At 42.4% G+C, this 17,367-nt stretch overlaps 1 protein-coding gene across 5 annotated transcripts in view; it reads right to left on the minus strand.

Annotated features, from left to right (window-relative positions):
• Positions 1-17,367, minus strand: part of PIKFYVE (phosphoinositide kinase, FYVE-type zinc finger containing) — a 1,212,885-nt gene that overhangs the window by 938,076 nt on the left and 257,442 nt on the right. For all 5 annotated transcript variants that reach the window (XR_011201631.1, XM_069225943.1, XM_069225942.1 and 2 more), the window contains one exon: positions 3,735-3,915. Coding sequence is in view for 4 of the 5 variants with exons in the window: in XM_069225943.1 (XP_069082044.1) it covers positions 3,735-3,915 (181 nt within the window). In the remaining variant the exon portion in view is untranslated. The remainder of the gene's footprint in view (positions 1-3,734; positions 3,916-17,367) is intronic.

Consider the following 17,367-nt stretch of genomic DNA (forward strand, 5'->3'; position numbering starts at 1 on the left):
TCACTATAAAAAATGCGGGCGCTATTCCAGGATTGTTTTTTTTTTTTTTTTTGGTGGGTAGGAGTCTTTGTGGAAAAGTGATCGATGTAAAACATGCTCCGGAACATTTGCCTGATGATTCAGGGGTGAGGCTCTATTTCTTGTTTGATAAACCATTTGTTAATTCAAGGTGGACAGTAAATCGTGCTTTGCTTCAGGAGGAGTGAGCTATAGAGAAACAGAATACTAAGGTTTTTTTGGACCTGAATTATGGGTCTACCACTATTCATAAGGTTTGGGATGCCTATATAGCACATATAAGGGGCCAGTTGACTAGAATAGAAATCTATAGGCACAAAGAAGAGAAAACCAAGATAAAACGTCTGGAGATAGAGATACAGAATTTACGATATAAGGCACACGGCCTAGTTGATCAGCCAGTATTAGTTTTGGAGGATCAGATAAGGAGGGCTAAAGCGGATTTAGATATTTTTTTGTTTGGAGACAAAGATTAGAAGGAAATGGGAGAGTAGTATGTTTGCTCAATAGGAGTATGGGAAAGGGTGTGGTAAGCTTTTGGCCTGGAAAACAAAAGTAGAGCAAACTAGAAATAAAAATATATCAATTACGAATAAAGGCACAGGTCATATGTATCTTAGGGATGATGAAATAGAACATGCCTGTTCCTCCTTTTTCCAGGATTTATACACAGAAGACTCAAAGGCTACAAGGGAACAAATTGAAGATTTTTTGGACAAATGTCCAATTCCCTGTTTAGATGAAGATTTAAGGCATAACTTGGGTGCCCAGAAAGATATAAGGGAATTGAATGAGGCCATTAAGAGTCTAAAAAGGGATAAGGCTTCAGGACCAGATAGTTTGCCTAATGAACTCTATGTTTTACTCAAGGATGAACTAGCCCCAATCTTGCTGGAATTACTCAATAACATCTTTGTTGAGGGTGGAGATTTGCCAAAATCTTGGGATGAGGCTACTATAACTAATTTCAAAACCAGATACAAATCTATCTTACTGTGAATCTTACAGACCAATCTCACTATTAAATTCAGGTTATAAGATTTTCACACATATACTATCTAAAAGATTGGAGACGGTGGTTGCCTCACTGGTTCATCAGGACCAGAAAGGTTTCATTAAAGGTAGACAACTCTCTGAGTTAACACATGATTTATTGGGGGCTCTTGATTTGGCTACCCAGGAGAATTTACCTTTGGCGGTGCTCACTTTTGACACTGCCAAGTCATTTGATTGGGTTAATTAGCCTTTTTTGTATTGGTCATTGATCGTTTTAAGCTTGGAGACATCTTCACCAGGGCAATAAGGTCTTTATATAAGAACCTTCTGGCTAAAGTGCTGGTTAATGGCAATCTTTCCCAGCAAGTCCGAATTGGACGGGGCACCCGTCAGGGTTGCCCACTTTCCCCTTTGTTGTTTGAACTTTATGTTGAGCCTCTCGTGAGTATGATTAGATAGAATGTAAAGATTTTGCCTTTCCAATACAAGGGGTGGGAGAAGAAACTTGCTCTTTATGCAGATGATCTAATGGTATATACAAGGGATTTAGGTGTTTCACTACCAAACATTTTATTATCTTTAAGGGCGTTTGGAAGGGTATCTGGGTATTTAGTAAACCAACAAAAAACAGAGATAATGTTTTGGAACACCACTCACAGTAGCCCATGGATAAAGAATGAAATAATGTACTTGGGGTTGCAGGTCAAGGCTAATCTGGATGTTGTTACCCGGGTTAACTTTAACAAGGCAGTGGTTGCAACAAAGAAACTCTTAAGGGTGTGGGCTGGTCTCTCTCTTATTGGGAGGTCGAACATTTTGAAGATGATCATATTACCTAAATTTACGTTTTTGTTTAATGTGATCCCTTTAGAATTTAAACAGGTCTGGTTTCAAATGTTACAAGGAAAATTAACCTCATTTGTGTGGGCATCGATAGGGGCCCGCATAGCAAAAAAAAACTATGAAAGAGGAAGAGGAATGGAAGAATAGCGAGTCCTGACTTGTATGAATATTATTTAGCCTTCTAGGTAAATAATGCGAGAAGACTACTGAATTAGAGATCCAGTTTTACCCGTATGTTCAGGGCTATGACCAGTTATCTTCAGGAAGCAGGGGAGCATTTTTCGTTTAAATTCGGCCACCTGAAGTTCTTTAAGAAGATGAGGCTGAAGTGTTTGGGGGCGGCTTGTAAGGTGTGGTTTCAGGTCCGGAAGCTAATAGGAATAGCTTATTATAGTAAGTTGGCACCAGTCTTGGGATCACCAGGTACCCCGGAATGTTTGCAGGACAAATTATCTATTCCCCTAAAGAAGAGTGGGTTTGAGAAGTGGGGCCATTATCTGGAGAACAACGTCTTGCTGCCCTGGTCAGCACTTAGTGAGAAACTGGGAGGCACTATCTCAAAATTCAAGTATCATCAAGTGGCAAGTTGGGCGAGTATGTTACTAAAGGAAGGGTGTGGGCAAGAGGAGAACATTTGGGAAGAGAGACTGACACAGAGACATATCCATTGCAAGGAGGTTGCTCTATGGTACTGGATGTTGATAAAAGCGGGGGAGCAATCCCCTCCTTTGCCTGAGAAGAAGGGAGAAAGGATTTTCTGCCACTGGATGTTACTACTCTCTGGCAAGTATCAATGACGATGTTATGGGACATGGTGAAATCTGCATATTCGAAGAAACATCATCCGTTTACCTTGCATAGGGCTTATTGGTCTCCAAAGAAGTTGACTGCTTTTGGGAGATCTAAGAAGAATTGCCCCCCGTTGTGACAAGGAGGGAGCAGATGATATTCATATGTTTTGGCATTGTCCAATGTTAAGTCCAATGTTAAGTCGGTTCTGGAAAGATGTGGGTAAGGAAATCAAGCAGGTGTTAAGTGCGGAGACTGAGGTAAGCCGGCCATTAGTAAACTTTGGAGTAGCAGGTGAAGGGGAGCAGACTCGAAAGGTAAAGCTTTTAAAAAAAAACAAAAAACTTTATTTGTGTTAATTCATTTGGCGTGTCGCAAGATTTGTTTACAATAGATCTTCTCCTCAGCTCGACAGTAGAAGAATGGAAGAGCTCAGTTACAAATTTGAACTGATTAGAACAAGGTTTCTCATTGAATAAAAAGGCTAGATTTTGGGCATACTGGGCAAAGAGGCAGGTACCTCCAGAAGTCCGTACGTCAGGGTTGTCCGATGATTAAGAGTTTTACAAGGTCCCCCTCTTGAGCTAAACTGATGCTTCCAGAGGATTTGAGGTGCTGGTTATGATCTCTACATGTGCGGCTTGGGAGTAGAGGAAGGGTCGCTACTTTAACCTTTTCTGACCAGATGGTATTGGTTTGAGATATGACCACACTCCATTGTCAGCCGACGCAAATTCACTATGAGGACAAAAAACACAAAATAAATAAATAAAAGGATTTTTCCGCCTGAAACCGTGGCATGTGGTGTATAGATGAACAGAAAAAAATCCTCACTCCAGTGCACAAAACTTGAGAACTTATAGAACAAAACACAACAAAATGTGATGAATTTCAAGGAGGTGCATGCTTTACTATTACGATACAATACATTGCTTAGATTCTTGTTGTGCTGTCAATTTACCCAAAAGAGTAAATAGGATCTTCATAGATCAGCATATAAAAGAAAATTAATCCAGGGACGACAAGATGACTTTTGCTCCCTTCCTTCCCCATGTACTAGATTATGACGCAAAAGGCATGCAACTTACCTTTTTGATGTGGACAAACTGTCGAATGTCCATGTCATCGTCCTTATTCTTAACATCAGGACGGACTGTCTGGACCACCTGGCAGACTACAGGCACAATAACATCCTTCCAAGACAAAGACAGTGACTCGTTGTACAAGAGTTGCTGCAGCAGGGACATCATATGACTATGATTCGCTGAACTACAGAGATTACAAAGAAATTGGAAATTAAGGTTAATCATCTGAGATCCATTGTTCTGGTCCACTCACAAGCCTTCACCAATTACTTAATGTCAATCTTAATTTTACAGAATCCTACTCTTCTCTACCACAGCCCTTCACCCCTTGGGTGCTGTTGCCCCACCCCCATAACATGCCTCCTTTAGGGTGACAGTAGAAGAGATTCTGCTGCCACCCGACCCCTTATCTCCCTCCACCCATCCCCCCTTCCCTGATTTCTCATGCTGATGTCTTAAAATACTGACGGGGAGAGGCTAGAAGCCATCTGCTTGCTTCAAGCGCATTGGGGAAACAGGTCAGTTCTTCCTGGTGGGAAGGGGGGGTTATTGTAGTGGAGCAGACACTGGAGAAAAGGAAAGAGTTTTTCCTTTCACCTTGTGTCTGATTTTAGTGCATTCCTTATTCCTGCTCCGTGATTGCGGGTGAGGCAGGAATAGACACCATTAGAACACCAGCGTGTTTTTGTTATTGGGGAAGCAACCCCTTGGGCAAGGGTCGCTCCCCATTGGGGGAATCATTTCTTTTTGTATTCCGTCACTCACCCCTCAAGGACAGATCAACTGTTTTGAGGGAATCTGCCCCCTGAGGGGGCAGAAATCCACTAGATACCAGGGGATAATGTTTTGAAGGGACGCAACCCCTTAGACAAGGGTTGTTTCCCTTTTGGGGCAATATATATTTTTTATTATTCTGCCGCCCCCGAGTGCCCCTCCCTCTCCTCAGTGTGGATCGGCCATTTTTTTGTTGCAGAAGCCCACTATACATAAGGGATTATGTTTGGAAGGGGAGCGACCCCATGGGCAAGGGTCGCTCTCCTTGAAGGCCATTTATTAGTTTTTTTTTTCAGAGGTTGGGGCCTCAGGATGTGTCAGCTGAGTCACCTGGGAATAAGTATATGTATGTGGTGGGAGATCTGCTTCTGGTGTAACGTTTGCTTCTATCTGGTGGTGTCTTTTTTTAGCATTTGTCACACCACCTTTCAGGGGAATGTCAGTGTCTTTTGATTGGTATTTTATCATTTGTGTTTTAATTTTCTTTTTTACTGCAGAACCAAGCGTTTTCCTTGTTTTAGTGGTGAATCCTGTTTTGGGGTGCAGCTTTGGAAGATATGTAGTTTGTGGAGTCTTAGTTGTTGAGCAACTAATTTTGTAATCTTTCCATCTAATGTGTATCCTTGGCCTGTTTGTATAAATTCTTTTGACTTCTGTACTAATGTTTGAATCTTTAGCTTTTTTTGTGATTGTCTTTCAAAGTAACATATTGATTTGTGCATGTTTCATTTTGCCTTGTAATATGTATAAGCATCTTTTTGTGGCATGTAGTGCTGTAGATTCACATGCTGTGCATAATCCTACCATCCAGTGTTGGGGCCAAATGTATGCAAGATGTTTTTCTTCAAAGAAGCCTCTTGAGTCACGAAGTAAAGCAACGTCTCTTCTCTGTGATAATGAGCACATGGGCATTGACTCCTTTGTTAAGATTGTTTCCCCACAGTCAGGTAATAATGGAGTGTGAGAGTGATACTAAAGAAATATCTATGCATTTGTGAAGAAATTAAATACTGCAATGGCCACAGGTTTCCGGGAAGGAGGTTGGGCATATGTGGATCTACAGCACTTCATGCCACAAACAAATGCTTTCAGGGTAATTAACAATCATCGCATATACTATAAAGCAGTGCCTTCCAGAAAGTGGTAGCTAAGCTGTGGGTGTTGCATTAGTTTGAAAAAGTGTATGTATCACAGTTTGTCCTACATTAGCTTGTTGGCGTGCAAACCATCCACACAATAGTGTTTAGTGAATGTGTGTGGAGTGGACCATGTAGCTGCTTTGCATATTTCAGCTATTGGTTTATTGTCTAGGAACGCCATAGATTATCCTATTTTACTAGCAGAATGACCTCTATGAGGTGTGGGCAAAGTTCTTTCAGCCTTTGTGTAACAAGTCTGAATGCATTTAGCTATCCATCTTGAGATGCCTGATTAAGATATAAGTGGTCTGTGTGAGGGTGCAAAAAAAAAAACAAAGTTGTTTCATTTTATGAAACTTCTTAGTTCTATCAATATAATAAATTAATGTTCTTTTAACATTTAATGTGTGTAGAGTTAGGTTGTGGAAAGAAAAGCGGTAGTTCAACTGACTGGTTTAGGTGGAAAGCTGGCACTAATTTTGGGAGGAATTTTGGATTAGTACGAGGGACTACTCAGTCCTTATGCAGTTTGAAGAAATGTTCTTCTAAAGTTAATGCCTGGAGCTCACTGACATATCTAATTGAAGTGATAGCTACTAGAAAGGCTACTTGCCATAATAAAAACTGCACTGGGCAGTTATGTAAAGGTTCGAATGGCGGACCCAGGAGCCTAGTAAGTATAATGTTGAGATTCTAGGCTGGTGCATGGGGCACCTTGGGTGGAGTTACTCTTTTAAGGCCTTCTATGAATGCTTTAATTACTGGTACTTTAAATAAAGATAAGTGTTTCCTGTTTTGAAGGTAAGCAGCTATTGCTGCAAGTTGTAGACATACTTAGGTATACGCTAGACCAAATACAGTAAATAACAAACTATTTTGCACCGTTGCATTGAAGGGGTCAATATTTTTACTTAACAGTAGAAAACAAATATTTTCCATTTAGTGGCATAGCATGCTCTTGTAGGTTGACGAGCTTCCTTGAGAATGGACATACATTCTTGTGGAAGACGGAGGGAATCAAACTCCAAGCCTTCAGGAGCCAAATCACAAGATTCCTTTGGATTTGGGTACCTGATTTCGCCATGGTTCTGAGTGAGAAGATCTGGGTTAAGGGGAAGCTTCTCGTGGTTGGGGCACTACAGAGAGTTCGAGTAGTGTGGTGAACCATGGTTATCAAGCCCAAGTTGGAGCTAGTAGAATAAGGGTGAGAGATGTCTGCCTGAGCTTTTGACCCACTAACAGAAGGAGAGAGAGAGAGAGGTGGAAAAGTGTAGGCAAATATCCCTGACTAGTACATCCATAGAGCATTGCCCTTGGATAGGGGATGTGGGAGCCTGAAGGCAATGTTGGGGATTTTTGCACTGTTTGCAGTTGCAAACCGATCTATGTGTGCAAACCCCCATTTGTGAAAATATAGGAGGAGGATTTGGGCTGGAGTTCCCATTCGTGGGCTTGTTGCTGCCTCCTGCTGAGGAGGTCGGCAAGAGTGTTGTCTGTTCCTGGAAGGTGTTCTAATAACATGTGAATGTGATGACATGTTCCCCAACGCCAAATCATCTGAGACAGGTGTGATAACTGCAGAGACTGTGCCCCCACTCCCTGTTTTTGTATATAAAACATAGCTGTTGTGTTGTCCGTGCAGAATAATGCAATCTTGCCAATTATGTGGATCAGAAAGCCCTTCAATGCTAGATGAATGGCTTAAAGCTGCAGACAGTTGATTTGTAGAGTTTGCTGTTTGGAGTCCCAAACCCCTGGATTGTCAGATTTTGGAGATGAGCACCCCATCCTGTGAGGGATGCGTCCGCTGTGAGAATGATCTGGGGAACAGGGTCGAGAAACAGCCATCTCTTTAATAGGTTTTGTATGTTCCACCACAGCAGAGAGAGATGAGTGTGGATGTCTACCAGCACTAGTTCTTGTAACTGACTCAGACTAAGACCATTGACTGGCCAGACATTCCTGCAGTGGACACATGTAGTCTTGTGTATGGCGCTAATACAATGCAAGATGCCATCATTCCCAAGAGTCTGTGTACTGTTCTGACTGTTATACGTTAATTGGGATGTATCTGCTTTATCAATGATATGATGTTCTGAATTATGACTAAATGTGGGTAAGCTAGCCTTAGCCGTGTGTAGAGGACAGCTCCCAAATATGGTTGGTGGCATGTTTGGAGGTGTTTTGATGAGCTCCAGGCAATAACCATGTTGGATACTGTCCAGCACCCATTGATCTGTTGTTCCACGGTGGGATAAATTGTTGCACACGTCCCGTGACAGGTGTTGACTGGACGGGGGGAATAGAAAGTAAGACACTGTTTGGAGGTGGAGGGGGTGACACGAGTGGAGTCACCTTTCCTTCTTCTTTTTTAATTGCTTCAATATGAGCCTCTGTAAAAACCTCTTGAAGGGGAGGTTTGATATTGCTGTTGAAGCTGTTTTAGGGCCATGTAGAATCAATAGTGAAAACTTTTTGCCTATACATTTCAGACTAATTTGAATGCTGAACAGTATTTGAGGGACAATAATACCAGACATAAGCCCCACTCTAGAGCTAGCCGGTGGACTCCCACAGGTCTGGATGAGTTGAAGAAGTTCTTGGTTTTAACTTTTTTGATGGGCTTGACAAGTAAGCTGTCACTGTCTTCATTGTGGTCTAAAAGTCCCTTGATGGCAACTGCTATATTTCCTGCAACCATGAGTCATGATTGGTACTTGTTTCTGCTTCGGAGAGTAGTACTGGATATGGCTGTTATTTCATGGTGTACACTAGTAGGGATGGTTCTATTGACCCACCTGGTCATCTGTCCACTTTTGGAGTCAGTGAGAAAATTGTGTGTGAACTTGGTAGAGGACATTTCAACAAAAGGTCACCATTTATGCATAGATAATGTCTACACTAGAGTGCAATTGTTGAAGGAATTATTCAAAGTGGATACTGATGGTTGTGGTACAATCCACCCTAACCATAAAGGTTACCTTAAAGAGCTTGTATGTTAGAAAAAAAACTTCCAAGACAGTCCAGTGCCTTGTGTAGTGATGAACTCCAACCTGTGAAATTTTCAGACCGGAGAGATGCCCAGAGATGTCCACATGCTGACAAACATTCAAGATGAAAGAACTTCACCTGTGACTGTTTGGGGTCAGGCTGCTGAAGTGTGCAAACCTGTGTGCAGCATCTTAGACTACTTCCAAACGGTGATTTAGATTCAGTAGATCAGAGGTTGGAGCCTTACACTGATGTTTGTAAGTCATACATTTGGTATAAAAAGTTAGCTATTCATTTGTTTCATTTGTGCAACCTTCAATGCAATTATTGGATTCAAGGGTTGTTCTCCAGATTCAAAGAGGACTTGGAAGGAACTGACTTGGTATGTATCATTTTATATTTTGTGTTCAGTTTCACTGCTGGCAGTAGTTTGATGTATTTAGTTGGATCTGTTGTGTTTGTAGTAATAGATCTTTTTCATCTCCTTCCAATTTTGATTCTTCTTTGTTTAAAAAAAAAAAAAGTGATGGAGGTGCGTGTGGACTGGCACTTCACTGCTGGTGTGTGTTGACTGGCACCTGGCTGGCGATGTGCGTGGCGCTTGGCTGGCAGTGTATGTGCAGTGACTGGATGCTGCTCACTACACACACATTGCCAGCCAAATGCCGGACCACATACTCCATCAGCTGCCAGGCGGTTTGATTGATGTGTCAGTCCTGTAGGTGTATGAAAGTGATGGGCCATTGAATGGTGCGGTTTGTTGATGGGAGTTTTGTAATGTGCTGGGCCTGCATCTGGTGGTGTGAACGGCTTTCAAGTGCCACACATGAAAGGTGTGTGAATGGCCTGTGAAGTCATTGGTGCTTTGTCGTAGCTTTACAGCACGAAGTGAGCCACTAGTTCAGTTTTTTTAACTTTCAATTAGTAATAGTGAATTACATTTCTGTCAAATCTCAAACTGAAATTCACATTCTGAACCTTTCACTCATCCTCGTGCCAAATCCAACTCGTAAGTGTGTGTACTTAAGGAGTACATGGTTGTGCAGTAATATTTGTCTTGTCTGTCTTTCTCTGCCAGCGTATACATTGTTTCTAGGAATAATCTATCAACTCTTGAAATGCTCGTAAACAAGACATGAGGAGACTCCAGGGTTGCTTGTGTGGATCCTTCAAAGTACTGGAATCAGCAGAGACCTGTCACCCAGAGTTCTCACACATTGTCAAACAAAAATTGTACCTCACCTCTGTTGGTGGGCATAGTGCCCGTAAAAGTGCTGAGTGGAAACCGCAATGTGGCAAAAAATAAAAAGAGGTAGCTGCAGTTTTTGGGCCTGGGTTCGGCAGCCATCCAGGAAAACCTACCAACCCCAGGAATTCCTGAAGACTAGACACTCAGGGGAGTACAGGATGGTGATGGTGTGCCACTTGTGGATCCAATTAAGTTTTCTTACCCACACTGATGTGCAAATTTGACCATAATTGCACATTTCTCTGCATTTCTGTGCCATATTCTTCCAGAATCAGAAGGAATCCACAAAATTCCCACCACTCAGCATTTTTCCACTTGTCCCAATACAAATGCTGCCTCACTTGTGTGGCTGGGCCTAAAGACTGACAGGAACGGATCAAACTAACAAAAATGGGAGTCCTCGCAAAGGGACCCTCTTTGATCTTGGTTTGATTTGTTCTGTTGCAGGCACAAGACCAAGCCTCAAAGGGGAGGTACCACTTTTATCAGAAGTCTTGGGGCAATGCTGGGTAAAAGGAATACAGAACTTTCCATCACAGAAATGTGAGGAAAAAGTGTTTTTAGTCAAAGTTTGAGGTTTGCAAAGGACTCTCGATAACAACCTACTGAGAGCCATGCAAGTCACCCCATCCTAGATTCCCCTAGATGTCAAGTTTTCAAAACTATAGAGGTTTGCTAGGTGTCCCTAGGTGACGGCTGAGCCAGGGCCCAAAATCCACAGCAAAAAAAAAAAAAAAAAGTCAGTTCTCAGTGGAAACATGTGTGTCCATAATATGTTTTGGGGCATTTTCTGTTGCAGGAGCTAGCCCTAACCACATAAGCATGGTACCATTTGTATCAGTGGTCGTAGGGGAACAGAGAATAGGAGAACAAGTGTTATTACCCATTGTATTTCTCTGCAGATGAGCCTTCCAAATGTAAGCCAGTGTGTAAGAAAGAAGACATTTTGAGAAGTGCCCTTTAATTCACATGCTAGTATGGGTACCCACAAATTCAGGGTTGTGCAAATAATCACTGCTTCTAAACTCCATATCTTGTGCCCATTTTAGATATACGTAGGTTTCCTTGAAATCTATTTTTCACTCTTTATATTTTACCTTTCGAATTGCTCTATACCTGGTACACAATAAAAAACCATTGCAAGCTGCAGCTTGGTTACTAGCTCTTTGTACCTAGAGTTCTTGGGAAACCCATAAGTCACATATATTCCTGCAACCAGAAGGGTCTAGCAGATGTAATGGTATAATTAGTTTTGTAAATCAGCAATCGTGATGAGAAGTAACAAATGAAAACCTTGTAACAAAAAACAGTTTTTTCTACCATTTTTTTATTTTTTTTTATTTCAACACTCTGGGCCGCATTACGGCTTTGGCCTAAAAGCGGACTGTGAAAGCCGGGGGGACAACACCACCATAATACCAGTGGAGCCCCCCACAAGCGTATATTACAATGTTCCCACCGGGCTGTCCCCGCCATGGAAAGGCTGACGTAAAGCTGAGCTATCACCAGCCAGGTGGCGCTGAATTCAGCGCCACCCTGGCTGGTTATAAATCCGACCTCCATCACCCCATTGGGAACCATGTTCCTGGTGGGGACGGCTTTCCCCTGGCACGTCCGCCTGCAGGGTTGTAATATGGTGGTCAGATTGCAACAGTTGCAGCGGTCTGACCGCCACCGCGAGGCTGGTAGTCCTTGGACTACCAGCCTCGTAATGAAGCCCTTAGTTTCTTTGGGGAAAAAGTGAAGGATCTACACAAATGACCCCTTGCTGAATTCAGAATTTGGTCTAGTTTTCAGACATGTATAGTTTTCTGGGATCCACCATTGGTTTCACATTGTTTCAACCACAAACTGGAAGGAGGTTGAAAGCACAAAAAATAGGAAGAATGGGCTATCTTCCAGAAAAATGCCAAAATTGTGGTAAGAAATGTGGTTTTCTGAATCAAGTCTGCCTGTTCCTGAAAGCAATGAGGAGGATGATTTTAGCACCACACTCTTTCGCTGATGCCAAAAAACAGACACTTTCTTCTGCAGCACTTTTTGGAATTTTGTTTTAATACAAAAAAAATGAACATTAGGCTATATTTTTGCTAATTTCTTGGTCCCCTCTAGACAATCCACAAACACTGTGCACCTTTAGAATCTCCATAATGCTGGAAAAAAGGACAAACATTTGGCATGGATAGCTTATGGGGAGAAAAAATTATGGGAGCTTAAGCACGGACTAACCCAAATAGTAAAAAAAGGCTTAGCACCTATGGGGAGTGGGGGACGCCCAGCAGCGAAAGGGTTACTTTATAAAGATGAGTCATGTACAATAACATTGTTAGTCCTTTTAAATTTCACAACAAATTGAGATGAGGGCCTCAGTATCTGTCCCTTTACCTGAAAGAACTTGTTTTTTAAAACAATGCAGTAATTTAGCTGCAGTAGACTGACCACACAGGTTTTCTAGGACATTGTCAAGAACAACAGAATTTAGTGTAAAGGAGACTACTCATAAGCAGTTGGAACATTACCACTTTACCCTTCTTTCTGGTCACACCCTTTACAATATAATAAACCAGGTAGTGCTGATTCTCTGACTGACAACCCACAGTAGTTGCTCTCAAAACATATGCACACACCAGGACTCTTGTGGAAGTACTACTTCTATGAAATCCTTCAGGAATACAACTGCTCAGAGAACCTTCAAATAAAGGGGCCCAAAATTGTTAATATAAAGTCATATTTTGATTATATGCAACAGTTCCATTTCAGGAAATGTTAATGATAAGATGAAAAGCACAGAGGAGCCAGAAAGTCCACAACAGTAACCACAGGGACACAGCAATCATTCAGTAGAGACAATGCCTAAACTGTTCCGTATGGTAGAAGGGCACATGCACTAAGACCACACATGGTTAGGAAATGCAACAAGTGAGTCCGCTTTTTTTTTTTTTTTTAAACATCTGTATTGGTTTTTAATAAAGAAATAAATAGTCATCTCTATATTTACATAAGGTACATTTAGAAATACTCAGTGCGAACAAAAAATAAAATGTATACTTGACTGAGGTAGTCAGAATTACAGAAACTACTTCCTAAACCTCTCTCTCAGTCACAAGCGCTACTGGAAAGCTCTGTTTACCGCAGACATTTGTCCGCATGTACTTGACAAGGCTTAACTAAACCTTGTAAAAATTTAACAAAAGCCAGTAGTAGGTGACTGACCAACATCAATGACTGATTTATTCACCAGGAGACAAAGACCACAGTTTGAAACGTGCATCTGGAACAGATGTGAAGTCATGTGATACAAAGGTATGTGGTCGATTGGCAGTCAATGTGCATTTCCAATGGACCCTCCCCTACAAGCTCAGCCAGAGGCCAATGTGACTCATTTGATGAGACAGCGTGTGGGGAAGGCAGTTAGCAGTGTGACCCAGGCCAATAGCCTAATCTTGCCTGAGTGCTCTGCTCTCAACCTCTGCCTATGATACCACTGATTGACGCCACATAGACACCCATGGAGGTTCACTCACCTTCTAGTGGCAGATCACTATTCGGTTGTGAACAGTAAAGCAAAGTCAATGAAATGGGCTGTAAGCGTAGCCTTCTGGTTTTGCTTAAAGAGTCTTAGCGCACAAGACTCCCAGTGTGGCGGTCCCTGTGATTTGACAGAAGTGCAACATGAACCCCATCCAATACTGCAAATGGTGGGGCATGACTATAGCATATGAGGCATATCAGCACTAGGCAATTGAAAACTTGGGTTGCAGGAGCTTACATCAGGAAAGTATGTGTCTATTTTGCAGGAGTGAGGTAAGCTCTACGTACAAGGAAGAACTGAACAAGCTGCAGGGATGTGGAATTCCTATCGCCCGGGACATCTTGTTTGGGGTCAAGGGCAACAAGTTTTTATGTTTACTTTGTCCTTGGGACAAGTAGGCCCAACCCTCTGCAGCACAAACCCTTTGGCTGCCTGTTTACAGAGAGTGGAACTCTCTGCAGTTGAGGTAATGTGTTTCCAAAAGATAATGCTGTTCAAACTTGTATTTATGGTTCATTATTTGAAAGCCTTCATTATTAGGGTGAGTGCTGTAAATAAATGTTTTAAGGTCACACTTCACTACCGACGTTGGTTCCAGTACAAAAAAATAAAAAACATGTATACACATGTTTGAAAAGTTTAGGTTAAGAGGCTAAGTATAATGCTCCCAGAATGCTCTCTGATTAGATGCAAATGAAGTGTCATTTAGTAAAATGTGTTGATGCATGCTAGTATTTCCCAAAAATATTTCAAATGGAACATCAGTGTAACCATTTTCAACACGAATATGGGAAGCATGAAAATAAACAAACACTGACAAAGCCAACTGGTCTGACATATTTTTAGAAGTCTTTTAGTTTCATCAATGCGTGTCTTGTTTTGACATGGCTTTTGTAACACTTTATTGTTGTGGGAGCTACCAGGCCCTCAACATTGTAACAAACACTGGCAAAAACCCCCCCAAAAAGTTTTTGAACTCTAAAAGCACACGTTGCCACCAGTGGCATAACAAAGGCCCCGCAGACGCCCTCCAGGGGGCCCCTTTAGCACAGCACCTGCCCTGAGTGAGTCTGGAGAGGGGGCTCCTCCATGTTCTTTGCAAAGGGGCACCCTCCAGTTTCGTTACGTCACTGATTGCCACTGTAGTTCCTGACACTGAACATAACTACTTTGTGTGCCAATATGCTCCTTGTGGAAGAGCAGAATGCGATCACTCACAGTAAAGCCAGCCGAAAGAGAGAGAAATAGAAGTTTAATAAAAACAAAATGTCTTTGTTAACACCAGACCTAATTAGGGACCAAGACCCACATGTAGGTAGCTTTTTGCATGTCGCAAACAGCGACTTTCGCTGCTTGCGACGTGCAAAAAGCACATTGCGATGCACAAACCCAGTTTTGCGATTCAGTAACCTGGTTACCGAATCGCAAAACGGGTTTGCGACTCGCAATTAGGAAGGGGTGTTCCCTTATTAATTGCGACTCACAGTGCAATGTAGGATTGTTTTGTGACCGTGAACGCGGGCGCAAACCAATCGCAGTTTGCACCTATTTCAAATGGGTGCTAACACTTTCGCAAAAGGGAAGGGGTCCCCATGGGACCCCTTCCCCATTGTGAATGTCACTGTACAAAAAAAATTCAGAGCAGGCAGTGGTCCTGCGGAACACTGCCTGCTCTGAAAAAATGAAACAAAAAGTTTCATTTTTCGTTTTTTTAATGCATCTCGTTTTCCTTTAAGGAAGCAGTCACAGACATGGTGGTCTGCTGTCTCCAGCAGGCCACCATCTCTGTGAGGGCCGCTATTCGCAAGGGGGTCGCAAATTGCGACCCACCTCATGATTATTCACTAGGTGGGCATTTGCGAAGCCGTTGCGAATCACAGATAGTGTCAGGGACCTCATCCTACATTCGGATTTGCGACTCGCAATTTGCGGGTCGCAAATCTGAACCTACCTACATGTGGGCCCAAATTCTTAAAGAAAGTCACAAAAGTGAACCCGTGGTATATGTCGTACCCCTATAAAATATTTGTGAACTGTATTTTAGCATGGGTAAATACGCATGTGTAGATTTGCTCATGTGAAAATCTATTGAGCATTTGCAAGTTCATTTTCCCTCCGGCCACTTTCTTCCCAACCCTGGAAGAAGTTCTAATTCTGCCATTGTCAGGAGTAAATGTCCAACCTTTCTTATTATGGGAAAATATTAGAGAGAAGCTGGTGAAAATCTTTAAAACATGCAGGTTAGTAGGTTTGCAGACTCAAAGGCATTCCAGCCCTGGAACTATTGCTTCCTCCAGCCCCAGTATGCAGATCTGCAGAAAGGTGCCAAAATAAGGAAATTGCTACAGTAGGGATTGAAACTGCAAGTATTCAAGCCCTACTATGGTAGTAGCCTTGGCATAATCAGAGAGGCTATTATCAGAGCTCTTACATAATGAGATTGCTGCCATAATTTGTCGCCACACTACATGGCACCAAAGGGACAAGTAGATCTTTTTACAGGACAAGAAGATTTGAGAAGCAACCTGTCCCCTGGACAAGTAGATATTTTAATAAATTCCACACCCCTGGAGCTGGAACCTGGCATTCCTCAACCCCTTAGCCAGGTACGCTAACACTCTGTTCCATTTTTTATCACTGAGGGCCCTCCAAAAGTCAGTGTCTCTTTATCCATCAGGCCAGTCAGGGTTACCCAGGAGTGCCTCCAAGGACCATGGCCTACCAACTGATGAAGCATCTGCTGCTACTCTTGACAACACAGTATTGGAGAACAGCATGTGAAGATGGCTTCTCTGCGTTAATACCCCAGAGCACTTGAGTCACTCCCTTGTATATTAAAAACTGCCCCGTAGGAATATCATATGGTTCAGGGATCTTCTGAAAAGGTAGGAAAGCGCTGTCTTGGTAAAGATCACATATGGCAGAGATCGAATGTTGCAAATTTGGCGTGGCTAGGGCGCTTATGGCCCTAAATAGAGTAAGGAGAGGAGGCGTGTGAATTGGGTAGGGTTTGTGATACTGAACGTTTTCTCCTTTTGAAATGGCAGGGCCCAACGCAGAGAAGGCGAGAGCCAGGTGATCTGTTAGCACCCCGAAAAGAAGTGTTGTTGGACTTCCTCTGCTTTCATTGGTGCCAACAGCATGGCTGTATCATCTAGACAAGGGAGCCTGTACCAGACAAATTACTTAGTGACCAAGACTAAGTCACACTAAGGAAGAAGTTAATTATTGTACCCAAATGAACGGGAGGCATCTGCCCACCATGACAAAAAACAAAATCAACAGACAACGTGCAAATGAAAAAAAAAGTCTTCATCCCACAATTTGGTACTCCTGACCTGAAGTGAGCAACCCAACTCACAACAGAAACAGAAACAGGCTTCAATACAATACAGGGATCCCAGGGAAGACAACAGCACATGAATGCCCCAGAATTGCCCAAGTAAGAAAATTCCATCCTTATGGAATTGGAATTCTATGAACAGCCAAAACAGCATTCCAGTGAATCAAGAGGCCAAGACAATTGACCACCTATCAGGCACAATACCAGAGGGGAGGGTTTCGTGGCTCATATAGAGGAGGACAATTTCCAAGAGGAAGGGGAAAATTCCAGACACCTAAAACAGGCCAAACCAAACAGTGACTCCAATGTCACTAAACCCCAACACTTAACACCAGTAGGGGGGAGACTTACCGCATACTATCAGAACTGGACACACATTACCACGGACACATGGGTCCTAGCCATTATCCAACATGGTTATTGCATAGAATTCACAAATTTCCCGCCAGATGTGCCCCCAAGGGCACACAATATGTCCAAACAACACTTAGACCTATTACAAATAGAGGTCCAAGCACTATTACAAACCATCAGAAAGGAACAGGCGTCTACTCACTATATTTCCTAATTCCAAAGAAGGACAAAACGTTAAGGCCTATCTTAGACCT

Source organism: Pleurodeles waltl, chromosome 3_1 (genome assembly GCF_031143425.1).
Source record: "Pleurodeles waltl isolate 20211129_DDA chromosome 3_1, aPleWal1.hap1.20221129, whole genome shotgun sequence".
In the NCBI taxonomy this organism is placed as follows: domain Eukaryota; kingdom Metazoa; phylum Chordata; class Amphibia; order Caudata; family Salamandridae; genus Pleurodeles; species Pleurodeles waltl.